This window comes from Amphiprion ocellaris, chromosome 16 (genome assembly GCF_022539595.1).
Source record: "Amphiprion ocellaris isolate individual 3 ecotype Okinawa chromosome 16, ASM2253959v1, whole genome shotgun sequence".
Lineage (NCBI taxonomy): Eukaryota > Metazoa > Chordata > Actinopteri > Pomacentridae > Amphiprion > Amphiprion ocellaris.
Window position 1 is genome coordinate 22,827,922 of NC_072781.1, and position 13,373 is coordinate 22,841,294.

A 13,373-nucleotide genomic window follows, 5' to 3' on the forward strand; every position below is an offset into this window, starting at 1 on the left:
ACGGAGTGACATGAACACCTTTTCATTTGAAGGATCAGCAAGTACAAAGGCCACCTGACAGTGCAGTCTTACACGGTGGCCCTGATGGTAGATGGAATCTACAACTGTATGTGTGTGCTGAGGTGTCTGGTGTGAGTGTGTGAATTAATTCTTTAATAGGGTATGATGTGGCGGTGGGCTACTGTGGGGTATTTATTTCTTTTTGTGTCTGACTTCAGACTGATCAGACAGCACAACACCCAGAAAAAAAGGAAGAAAGATAACAGGGTGGGGGTGAAGTGAGCTGGGGCAGTGTGCAAATTGTACAACATGTTTAGCAGATAATTACTAAATTAAGATAATACAGGTACAATGATTAACCTCGATGGCAAGCAACAACGTTGTTCCAACTATTAACTGAACAAAATGGACAAAAAGAAAAAACAAACATAACTCAGGTGGTTATAGTTGGACAAAACTTCAAAGAAATGTTTATCTTACTGCTAACTATTATTACTTGTACTTGCTGGAAAATTAACAGAGATAAGTACTAACCACATCACTTCTACGTGTCCCAAATATGCCAAACACATGAATAGTGTGCAACTGATACAAAAAAGATCTTTGTTTATTTTCTTAATGTAGAGCAGGGTGCGCCCACACTGCCACTGGTTGGTGCTCGATGAGTGGAGAGCTGCACAACATCAGAGGAGGAGAGATGCTATCTATGTGCATGGCTTCCAATGAAAACACAGCGCTGGATGTAAAGGCTTCAGCAAATCTATCAGCAGTGACTAAATATATACTGAGAGGAAACAGAGTGAGGACACCACGTGCTAGACCAACACATTTTAATCCAGTGTTCAGCTTCCGTCATACAAGTAGTTACAAGTTGCTCACAGTATCATGTAATCTACCTGCATGACTCAAGTTTAACAAAGTGAGACAGTCAAAGCAGCGGTGGTCCGAAAATTATTACAAGTGTGAGCAGTCATGATTTCCAGCTGTTGTATTGGTAGGGAATTTAACCAGAGTACACTCAACAGCTGGGGGAACATCTGCTTGATTATAGACCTTTTACGCACTCTAGGAGCAATACTAAAGAAATCTGAGAAACCTTTGAATGGATTGCTATTATGATTTTATTGGCATTCGCAGGATGAGGACAACCCACTCTGGAAATCCACTGACTTTTCCTCTAGCGCCACCAAGAGGTTGACATCTGTGATTCTACATCAAATTGACAACTGGGTGGATTACATGGGAATTTATTAGATACTCATGTCACCATCTGGATAAATTGTAAAAACTTCCCATATATCATCATCATCAGCTCCAACTTTCACTTTGTGCAATACTCAGGCTAATAATGGAAATACCTGCAAAATTATCTATCACGGGGTTGAGTGATTATAAGATCTGATATTCAAAATTTTTCTAAATATCTTTGTTATTTTGTTAATCCTCATGAAATAAATGTATTTTACCCTACAGAGCACTATTTTATTGATTGCACATTTTGAGTAAAAGTCTATCAACACTGAAGGATAAATGTTGAAAAGATCTTTTCTAATTAAGCAGATGTAACAAATGAATAAACAAAAGCATTTCAACAAAGTTCTATGTGGGAATCTCGGTTATTCTGAACTGGCAAATGTATATTGGTTCCAAATACCGTTTACTGGTCATCATGAGGACTGATAATCAGTATTAAAAATATATTGGTCGCAGGACTGCTCACGACATTTCAACCTCTGCTATATGCCATCTGTTTAATGTTAACTTGCGAAAGGTAGCATGTTAGCATGCTAAGCTAAGTCAGTGAATTTGGTAAAAATTATCTTGCAAATATCAGTGTGAGCATAACAACTTTAGCATTTAGCTTAAAGCAGAGCTACGTACAGCCTGACAGAGCTATTAGCATGGCATGATATTGCTGCAAGTTTTGCACCTCTTAGTTGCAATAATTGCAGTAATACCATGCTTTGGCTGAAACAGTTAACAATAATGATTAATCAGTTAATAAAAAAACTTAGAATTCCATAATTGATTGCTTGTTTGCAAGTCTATGAATAAAACTTGCCTAAAACGTGATTACAACAGCATGCCAACTGTGAGAATTTCCTGCTTTTTCCTTTTCTCCAAACTAGACTTCTATAGAGTTCTGGGCTATTGATTGAATAAAAACCACAGATGGTGTATAAAAGATGGATGTAGCCTCCAGGTCTTCAAAATAAATGTCATAAATCTGCATTCTTTCTAACAGCCAGCATGGGGCTACTCCTCTAGTTGCAAAAAGAAGTCTGATTTAGTAGAAGTCTATGAGAAACTTACTTTACTTCTCCCTTGATGCATTTTCTCAGTAAACATTTTCCTAATGGGTTCATACTCTGAATTCTAGTTTCAAGACTTTATGAATACAACATGATGTTCGTTTAGTAAACTGTGGTTTCATGTAGAGGAAAATGGATGATACAGCAGCTTATGCTTCAGAGTTCTCCATCAGATCCAACCTTTGTGCATTATGTCTGGTTTCAAAAAAGCAAGGTGGTGATTACCAAATTCCAAACTCAAGGTTTCAAAACAGTAGTTCATAAAAACCAATGGGTGGCATCATGTTGGCTACGCCCACCTTATTTTCATATGTTTGGACTCTATTTTGGGCAGTGTCATTTTTAGATATTAACAATTAATCAAGGAAATCCATCTGCAAATTTTGATAGTAAAAATGATTAAAATCATAGCTTTGTTTAATGTATTGTTCTGTTGATACACAAGCAAAAAGTCACACTAATTCTAATTAATAAACAAAAAGCAGTCCTTGTGTTTCCTTGAAATCACACACAATCCTCCAAAATAAACAAATGAGCAAAGGTAACTGCAATTTTGCTAAAGGACTTATGCTAACCATTAAATCATTCCACTCTTTCCAGAGCATGTTGTAATATGTTGCCGTGATTAAATGCAATAAATCGAAGTGGTAAGATGAGCAGACCAACTAGGGCAGCATACCAGAGAAGAACAGTAATCATAATTGAGAACAAGCATTGCCCAGGTGAGGGCTGTGGGAGAGGTTGCACAACATCCAGGCTACCACAAGACATATTTGTGTTTCCCACTGATTGGCTAGCACTAACATTATTCAGCATGTAGCAATTCTGTTTACTCAGACGTGTGTGGGTCCAAGAGTAGCAATGGCAGAGCATCTCATGATTGGACCAGGATGATGTGTGGTTGGACTGATGGGAGTAGCCAGTTGTGATTATGTCAAAGTTCCTCCTAATTGTCTGTGTTCTCCACACAGCACAGTTAAAAACAGCAAAAAAAAAAAATTAAAATGAACTTTCTTGTAGCATGCAGGAGATGGTGTGTGTGCTGTTCTTGGTCTTACGGGACATATCTATTGTCCCTGTGTACAGCTGTACCAGGAGCTCAATGGAGACGCAGAGGTAGGGGCGGAGAAAAGAAAGGGGAGGGAGCGTATGAGGAGATGGGATGTGAAGGTGTACAGAGGTGTGTCTAGCCTCGGGGGCCTACCTGCTGTTGTTTATCCTTTCCTTTCTACTGTGAGTTGAAATACTATCTCTCCTCGACTGTCTAAGGCAAGAAAAGGGAAATATCAGGAGGGGGGGGCGGAAAAATGGGTGGCTGCAAAACATGGCACGGGAAGATGAGAGCGGAACACAGCAGTTAATTGCGCAAGGTTAGTCCGCCTTTTTATCGCGGCTCAATGAAATCCCCTACTCTACTGGGCAAAAACAAAAGGCACCAAGTGTCAGCTGCTTGGCGGAAACAGCAGATTGATTACAGACCTTCAAATCCAAACATAGAGAGCTCATTCAAAGACAGACACTGCCAAGCAGAGCTCCAGGCTAAAACTTGAACAAAAACAGGAGGAGGAACTCGAGGAATTCAAGGCTAAGCTGTGCAAGACAATGTGTGAGACTGTGAAGTTTGCTGATACACTTAGCCCATGACATAATGAGCTGATAGTGTTTTCTTTGCAGGAGAGATGGGATGTGTGGCTGTGTGTCAAGTGTTCCCACAGCGATGAGCCAGACTATAGCGAGGTCTGAAGTTTATGCACACACACACACGGGGTTTCCACGGCTACTGAGAACAGAGCACAACGCTGTTGCTAACGACGAGGCAAGAGTTTAAAATTAAAGTTGTCTTTGCAGAGGTCAAAGTGACTCCATGCCCCCTTTCCTCTGACTGACACTACCACAGTCTCTCTGCTTAATCCGTGGGCCTTTGTACGGTCAGCAAGGCCCTACAATCAGGGATTTACATGGGCTGGATTCACACAGTGGGATCACTGAAAACGCTCTGATAAACAAAGCCGCTGCTACAAATATGCAATCACACCTCGCAGCCATCAGCCTGGTGAGATTATACAAATAGGCTCTACGCTCACTGTCATGAAAACCTCCTGTGTAACCAAACACATGCATATCCTCACTTACATTCATACAAACACGGACAAAAACACGTCCTACACTATCTTCCATTTGTGGCTCTCACAACAGCTCTCTTGCGTAACATGCTTTACCAGAAAGCTCAGTGACAGACTTGATGGCTAGACACTACTGCAGTGCTTTAGAAGAATGAAACCTGAGTGGGGACAAGCAGAGGGGTCTACTCTGACTCCCACAGAGAATTAAAAGATTTTTGAAGCTGACAGTGTGGAGTATATGGGTTATATCTATCCCAGTGGTGCTCTTTGAGTAAGTCAAGTGCCTCCATACATATCCGACTTCAAAAGAGTCCTCATCCACCTGTTCCGGTACAGAGATTTGGTGCATGACAGAGTGGGAAAGTATGCGTACTCTCCTGTGAAGTGATGACTGTTACACGGACATCACATTCATTCATCACTTCAGGTCTTCAAACAATCAGTGTAAAGGCTCTGAGAGGATGCCGCTTGCTTTCTGGAATGTTTGTTAGGTTCACAAATGTCTTGCAACTTGTTGCTGCACATCAACAGGTTACGATGGGAAAACTTCTGGGCTATTAGTATAAGTCCGAATTCTATGAAAAAAAAACAAGATCTTTCATGGTGGGCATCATCATGGCATATTCAAACCTAAAGAAGGAGCTTTGAGGTTTTTTAACTTGTAACTTGCTAAGAAGCATTACTTTGCTGAGGCCAGTATCAATAATGTTCATATATAACAACATAAACAATTAGGATTTCTCAAATTCAACTGCTTGTAACTTACTTCACCAATATATTGGATGTCCTGATCACATTATGTTTATAATAACATTAACATATCAGTATGGATATTGATATTAGTCAATAATGTGTAGCAGACTGAGGTGCAGAATATTCCAGAGCAACACAGAGAGCATCCAGACACCCTTTAGCAAAGCTGTAAATTTGGTAAGAAACCATTTCAGAAGTCAGCTAACCTAAAACTCACATCCAAATGGAACATCTGCCAATCATTTGTTTACAACTAAAGTACCACTGACAGCTTTTGTGGAGACAACAGCATGCCTCCTACCTCCAGCACAATCTGATAAAGGTTGTAAAGTGTTAACTGTGAGGAAAACCACACCTCTGAAGAAGAGGATTTGCATTCTTCATAGTGAACTTCTGATCTCTCTACCTAACACAGAGAACTTGCTATGCAGGAATAAATTGAACAGTTTATAAATCAGAACATTAAGGAAATGCAGCATCACCAGAGTGATGATCTGGACTCAGTCACTGATACCCAATTTTAAACTAGGGCTTTGTTTTCCTATGTTTTAATTTAAGTTGGACTCCGTAAGTTAACTTTAATGATACAACAGTGCAAATATTTTCTGTATAACTATGAGCATTGACTCTTAGTGTTTTTACTTTGGCACACTTTGACAGTGCAAACCTGCCAAAGTTCCTCTTTGTCTCTGCGTTCCTGAACCAACTCATTCCGCAGATCATCACAGCTCCACATCCTACAGCAGCTTCCCTCTCACTACTACAAAGGCTATCCAAGTGTCAGTTTCCTTCTGCTGAACGGGGGAATTTACAAATTACAATTGGTTTTCCAATATTCAAAGTAATTCTAAATTCATCAGCTTTCTACCAACTGCTTCCAGTGATGATCACAGTTCATTAGTTTGTTTATCTGCATTTATTCATTCATTTATTCACCGTCTGTTGTTGTTACGTCATTGCTGTTTGTTGTTTGTTCGTAGTATTGGTTCATCATCGGTTCGACCATGTATTTCTTTGTTTGGGGAACTGGAGGTCAATGAAATCAGAGTTTGCGACTTTTGATTATGAGACTAATCAACACAAATAGATTTGATTAATTAATGATTATGGAAACTGAACTATCCTTGATGAGGTTCTCTTAGGTGGCCTAGATAAAACAAAAAACAAAAAACAAAACCTAGGTAACCTGGTAGCTCGGATAAACAAGTGCAATTTTAATCACAAAGTGAATTTTTAAAAATTCTGTGATGCAGCTGCATTACGCTACACAATTTTGATACATATAATTATATTTCTACGCATGAGGCCATTTATGCTATTCATTATCACAAATATGAGGCCAGCCTCTGGTAAACACTGTACCCATTTGATAGTCGCTTCAGCTATCATATATGAATGCCTGTGCCCACCCTAAAATGCAACCACTCTACAAAGGCAGTGTGTGCATGTGCATGAGTATGTATACGACACACTGCACATGTACGCAGCACAGTCCTCCAAGGGGACTCATGCAGACTCAAAAGCAGTATAATAATAACACTTGTGCACCTGTGGGTGTCCTCAATGGAGTAATCAAGGCTTTTTAACCCAGTCCCTGAAGGAAGGTTCTTCAGAAGACCTGCAAATGAGGCCCAACCTGTTTCTCCTGTTAAAGGCAAACTGCACTCCAGCCTGACTACCTGTGATTAGGGATGGATCAATGTATGAGTACAGTAAAACACCTTATCCCCTCCTCTTGTGGCTTATTATGCATTGACCCCAAATATTAATATATTTCTTAAGACATGCAAGCACTCTAAACAGAGTCCGATGACAATTTGACTCAGCAGAGACACTATTTCCTGGCAACTTGTGGAGACATTTATCAAACGAATACAGGTAAAGTAAAGGTAGGTTAACTAAGTTGCAGTGATTGAGAAAAACTCACAGGGTTCCCCTTGACAGACAGTGTGGATAGCATATGAAAGAAAATCCAAGAGCTAATTAACTGAATTGGCATATTATTAAAATAGAATAACAATTGAAAATAGGCACATGCTGGCATCACAGTTCAATTTTTTTTTCACTTCAATTTTATTTATATAGCGCCAATTACAGTCAAATTGTTACGAGACGCTTTACAGAACCCATATGCCTGACCCCCAGAGCAAGCCAAAAGGCGACAGTGGCAAGGAAAACACCCTTTTAACAGGGAAAAAAACCTTGAGCAGAACCCAGCTCTTTATGAGGAGGGACCCATCTGCCTGCTGGCCGGGCGGGTTGAGAGGGACAGAAGAGGTAGAGAGGTAGAGGGATAGAGGGGTAGAGGTGGAGGTAGTGCAGTGCAGTGCAGTAAATAAATACTTAGTTTGCACTTTATGCCTTTAAAAGGGCATTTTTCCCTCTGTATCAAAGATGAATATCTTGCAGTGTGCTGAGTATCACAGAATGATGGTGGTATACAGGTAGAGCATTTGTACCTTTGACAGAGACAAAGTGTTCACTAAAATTATGCGACTTGCCATGCGAGCTGTAGATACAACAGAGCAGGTTTGCTCAGACTGTCTTTCTCACCCAACCTGAAAGCTGTCACTCACAGTTGTCTTAGTGAACATGCATCAGGTCATGGGAGTTTACGGTCGATAATTTCTGAATAAACTATATCTATCTAGCAAACATTAAAATCAGATAATGGTTTGAACTGTAGCTGTATGTAAATATAAAACATTAGCATGTAGCATGCACTTTTTAGTTGTGCTTGTATCATTTATATTTGTGCATGTATGTTTACAGATCCATAAAAGCTGTGACAAGAATCCAAGGAAAAATCCTTTGTAGATCTTTCACATCCAGACCGGTAGTAAGCACTCATTGAAACCCATTTGACTATTATAAATTAGGGTTGCAGCAATGCAAAGTTTCGAAAAGCCTTCCATTCACTCATGCTATGTGAAGCATAAGTAGTTTCAGTGGCTGAGCAGGAACTGACTGGCAGCGCCTCTAAACAACATGGGCCAAACTGTGACGACCTGGGCGGCATTCAGGAAAACAGGTGACAAGTTTTCTCACGGCATCGGTACACTAAGTAAACAGTTACCTCAGACATAAACTTCCTTGCAACACTACCTGGCACCGTCCCCAGTTCCTGCCTCCTCCCTTCTCAAAATGCGGCTTTACCTACTTTGCCCTGTCCATTCAACTTAGACAGTGTTTCTGCTTGGTTTAAGAATCTTACAAATTCCATTAGTGGATACGGGATTAAGCATTAAGCTTTTTTAAAGCTGTTGCTCTTAATTAACTAAACAAACACGGCCTTCTATTTCACTTGACGTCTCGAGTGCTGCGGTATGTGCATGAGCTAATGCTAATTATTCCCTGACGAAGTGAGCAAACAGGGCTGCTGGCTCGAGCAGGCAGTTTTAGTCTGTTTTCCATGAGAAAACTTCACATGCGTGTATAGAGAAAGTAACCGCATGATCTCAGTTACACAGGACACAAATTTATGGAATGCAATTAACTGTAACAAAAACTTACAATAGGGAAACTATTTGCATGCTAAAAACAAGCACGGTATACTATTTATTGTATGTATCTTTACTAAATGTCCAACGTTGAGTTAAACGGTTAAATAAATGGTGCTCTGCATTATTTTACAGGAGTGGAATTTGCAGGGTTTTTTTTTTAAACTTCAGCATTTGCAAAGTGATCTTAGAGCTGCATCTGCTACAATCTTCATCTCTGTATTCCAGATGTGGATTCCATGTATGATCAACAGTCAAGTTTTGACATGAGCAGTGTTTCAGATGAGGAATGCATTGGGGCCTGCACAAATACAAACGGGATTCATGCCATCAGGCCCACTCTGCGCAGATAATTAAAAGCAAGGGGATTTTTGCCTGAGTCACCAGCAACTGGGGTGGTATACCAGGGGAGAGGAGGTTTTCCTGATTTCCTTTCCTTTAATTTGCCTGGGAATGACCTATGACTGCAAAATTCCCCTTAACTGAATGGTAAATAAAGCACGACAATTACTGGCCATTCTGAAATATCCTCCATTATTACACAGATTTTGAAACACTCGTGCAGGTCATTTCTGTTAGACAAGTCAGTCAACAGTGACAAGAGCATATAAAATGCAAACAAATGACTTGGTGCTACATTTATCGCCAACATTTCCTCAAGCACTAAATTTGTACAGCAGTAAATAACATATGTACAGCTCATGCTGTGAAGCAACCACCAACACAGAGGAACTGCAACTGTAATAAGAGAGGACTATTAATCACATGAGTTGTTCCAGTATAACCATCAGTCTATCTAAGCCAAGTTAACCTGGGTTGTGTTTACATTCCTGAAGCTGGATGTGATGCTATCAGGTGGATGAGGGGGTGATCTGAAGGAAGATGTTTGGGAGGTAAGCTACTATTATCTCACAAACATGGATGTCTGCATTGCATGCAGCAACGCTCTGCCGGAGTACACTATTTCACTATTTCATTTGACAAAATGCGCTCCTTTTTAAAAACATATTCCACAGCTTTTTGTTTTAGTCCAAAGAGTAAACTAATGAAATGCACATAGAAGTTACTCTGTCATCTACCCCTGTGGGATTTCTGAGAGTTTCCTCTTGATTTGTTCAGGTAAAATCTGAACAGCTGCTCCAGGGTAACACATCACTCAAACACCCATGGCCCCCAACACCTCTCAACTGGGGAAAGTACCTGCTTTTATGCTTTCATTCTGTCTCACAGCATGAACTTAAACAATTTAACCGGATTAGGATTCAACTATAATTCTGACATTCCATCAAACTTCATCTTCAGATTTCTGTGACTAATTTGGTTTTGAAACTGCGCTTAAACTCTCAAAGGTAATTCAAGGAATCTATTACTAAGGGACATTTAAGTTGCAAACACTATTTTGATTGGTTGGGTGACCACAGTAATGTTGGTAATTGTATTAACTGAATATTGTGTGTAATTTAAACTCAAGTTTCTGCATTAGTTGTTTTAACCCTATGATGCACAACATTGGTCAAAAGATACCCATATTCCATTGAATATGGGTCATTCATGTTGTGCATCAAAGGGCTACAAATAAATTCAAGTTGAGGTAATTTAATGAAATTGGCTTGACAACTTTTTAATTTTTTTTTCACTTTGAGGAAAGGACTGTAAGTCTCCTCCACTACCTACTTAACATTAGAGCAATTAATTCTTTTTCATTTGCCAACTCAAAAACACTTGTTTCAAGATATTAAAAATTACTTTAAAATAACGTGGAAATACTACTTGCAAACAATTTTTTTGAGTAATCAACTTGTGTTTATGCTACCAAAAATAAGTATGTGGTAATATACAATATTTTCAATTGTTGAGGAAAGCCTAATTCCTCTAAATTAATAGTTTGTTGGTTGAACACAATTTCATTAGAAGTTATTATAACTCAAAAGATAGATGGTAACATTTGCGCTTTCCTTTCTTTTTTTTTTCAAGCCCAAACATTATTTTTTAGAGTGTAGACTTTTCTGAACAGAAAAAAAAGTAACTTTTAAATCAGTGCTGTCAAAAGAAACAACTTACACCTACCACTGATGACATTCAGCACATCTAGGATTCAAGCTCACCGCCTGCTCGCCAACTTTCTTCCCTAAGAGGAAAGAAAAAATAGAGAAGAGATGGTGATCCTCTACTGAAACATAAATCCAACACACACTCTGCACCCTGGACATGACAAAAGAAGAGGGGGAGGATTAGCAGAATCAAGGGCTATGCTGTCTGAGAAAACACAACAGGATACACATAAATCAAGGAGCATCACTGGGCACTGGATTAAAACAATATGAACAACAGTTATGAAATACAATCCAGGAAGAGAGCTCAGTTTTAAATCCTTCATCACTCAGTGGAAAGTGTTTCATTTCATCTGCTCTATTAATAACCAAATGAATGTTAAATATGATGCTGCGTTGCTTTAAATATCCATGTCTATTACGCTGTCAAATGCTTTGACACAGGTGTCTTTGAAGGAAGCACCTGGCCAGCTCTGATTTGAGGAACATCAGTGAAGAAGGATAAACAGGTCAATCCAGTCTGAACTTCAGTTGAATCACAAAACAACCTCTGTTTGCGGAAAAAGCATTGTGGTCTATTGTAAGAGGGTAATAAAAGATGACTCAGAAAACTTTTGTCATCATGAATTTGGCTAGTAAGACTTTAGAGTGTCCTCTACGTTGCGTGCATAACCTACGTAGGTAAGGCAAACAGGTCAACAGAAACCGCCAATGAATTTGCAATGAAGATATTAAAATGTTTTAGCTGTAATCTTACGCTAGTTCACAGGGTATTTGATGTTATTTGATATCATAGATGTAGCGTCACTCACATTGGGAGATTTCATCTTAACGTTGTACAAACAAAACTCTGATTTGGCTTGCCTTTGGCTGTAGAAATTGTAAATCTGCTGTCAGTGAACTTGTCTCTCAGTGCATTCAATGAACATGCTCAAAGTTTTAATTGGCAAACAGAGATTTCACCACATTTGTCACCTGGAATGTCAGTTTTCATCTGGGACAGTTCAAGATCGTGTGTTGAACAGTCAATGTTGCACTTAACTGACACAATATTACTGGAACCATAACAATGATGTGACTATTGTAGAAGAAAAGGTGAAGTACTGGACACCAATCAAGACTTGGTACTTTAGCTTAACTATACATTAGAGCGTGTTCAATCAGGATCCAGCAGTGAGCCTCTCCAGCATCATCATTAAGCATCAGCAGTATTATAGTGGAAAGATATATTAGGAGGCTGCACAGTGGCTTGCTGGACAGCACTTTCGCCTTTCAGCTAGAAGATCTCTGGTTCGCATCCTGAGTTTACATGTTCTCCCTGTGCATGTATGGGTTTTCTCCGGGTACTCTGGCTTCCTCCCACAGCCCAAAAACATGCTGTGAATGGATAACTCTAAATTGTTTGTAGGTGTGAATGTATATGTAGTCCTGTGATAGAGTGGTGACCTGTCCAGGGTGTCCCCTGCCTTCACCCTAAGTCAGCTGGGATAGACTCCAGCCCCCCATGACCCTAATGAGGATTAAGCAGTGTCTAGATAATGGATAGTCAGCATCAGAAAAATTAGTTGGTTAAACCAATTATTAATATTTTATTATTGCACAACACAGGTTCACTTTTGGGTAAAAGATGTTACTCAGACACCTGTCCCAGTAGGGCAGCCATCCTCTCCCATTGCTAAAGTCTGGATGTTGGAAACCAGGTGTGTAAGTGGGGCCGATGAAATCTTGTAAAACCATGTGTTGTGGCAGTATTTTGATCTGGACAATTACAATAAGGTTGTGTGTAGCCTGTGTCACACTAAACTGTAGAAGAACCACTGTATATATGAATGTATGTTTGAAAATTTGGCTATTGAAGAATAGAATAATTGTATTAGGAAACTCTTAAAGACCCCTGTGGAAACCAAGTTGTCTACCTTGTTATCATGTCCATTTGACACTTTTTCTATGCTATAAGATATACACGACCAGTCAAAAGTTTGGACACACTTCCTCATTCAATGGTTTTTATTTATTTGTATTATTTTCTGCATTGTCGATTAATACTGAAGATGAACACTTTTTTGTTTACAACATAATTCTCTATGTATTATTTTATAGTTTTGATGTCTTCAAAACTATAAAAATAATATTAATCTACAATGTAGAAAATAATTAAATAAAAATCATTGAATGAGAAGGCATGTTCAAACTTTTGACCGGTAGTATAAATTATAATTGAATGCTGAAAACTCAAGCATCCTGATGAATACCTGTAAAACATGGATTCCGACGTGCAAGCGTTTATAAGTAACAAAACTAAGAAAACAATCCTGTCAACTTACAGATTAAAGACTTTCTGTATCAATTTTCTACAGGATTAGTTTCAGGTTCAAACATCTATAGCTGAATTATTCCAATACTACAACATGCAACAAAAATGTAGCATAGAGTAGTTTTACAGTGTTTGAGCAACTATGTAGGTGAGCTGGTGTGCTCCAGCTGCACAGAGTAGGGAGGGGTGTGTGGAGAGGGAGGCAGGAACTTCACAGATCTGCACATTCTAAAGAGAGAAATGGATAGAATTCAGGGCATGGAAGCATTATTTTCAGGAAGAAAAAATTCAAATAAGTAACTTTTATACACAGAGAAATC

The 13,373-nt window shown here is 39.1% G+C and overlaps 1 protein-coding gene across 4 annotated transcripts in view; it reads right to left on the minus strand.

Moving 5' to 3' along the window:
- The window catches only part of LOC111586884 (regulator of microtubule dynamics protein 2), a 41,057-nt gene that overhangs the window by 9,519 nt on the left and 18,165 nt on the right, over positions 1-13,373 (minus strand). For all 4 annotated transcript variants that reach the window (XM_023296726.3, XM_023296721.3, XM_023296734.3 and 1 more), the window contains exon 5: positions 10,756-10,816. In XM_023296726.3, the coding sequence (XP_023152494.1) occupies positions 10,756-10,816 (61 nt within the window). The remainder of the gene's footprint in view (positions 1-10,755; positions 10,817-13,373) is intronic.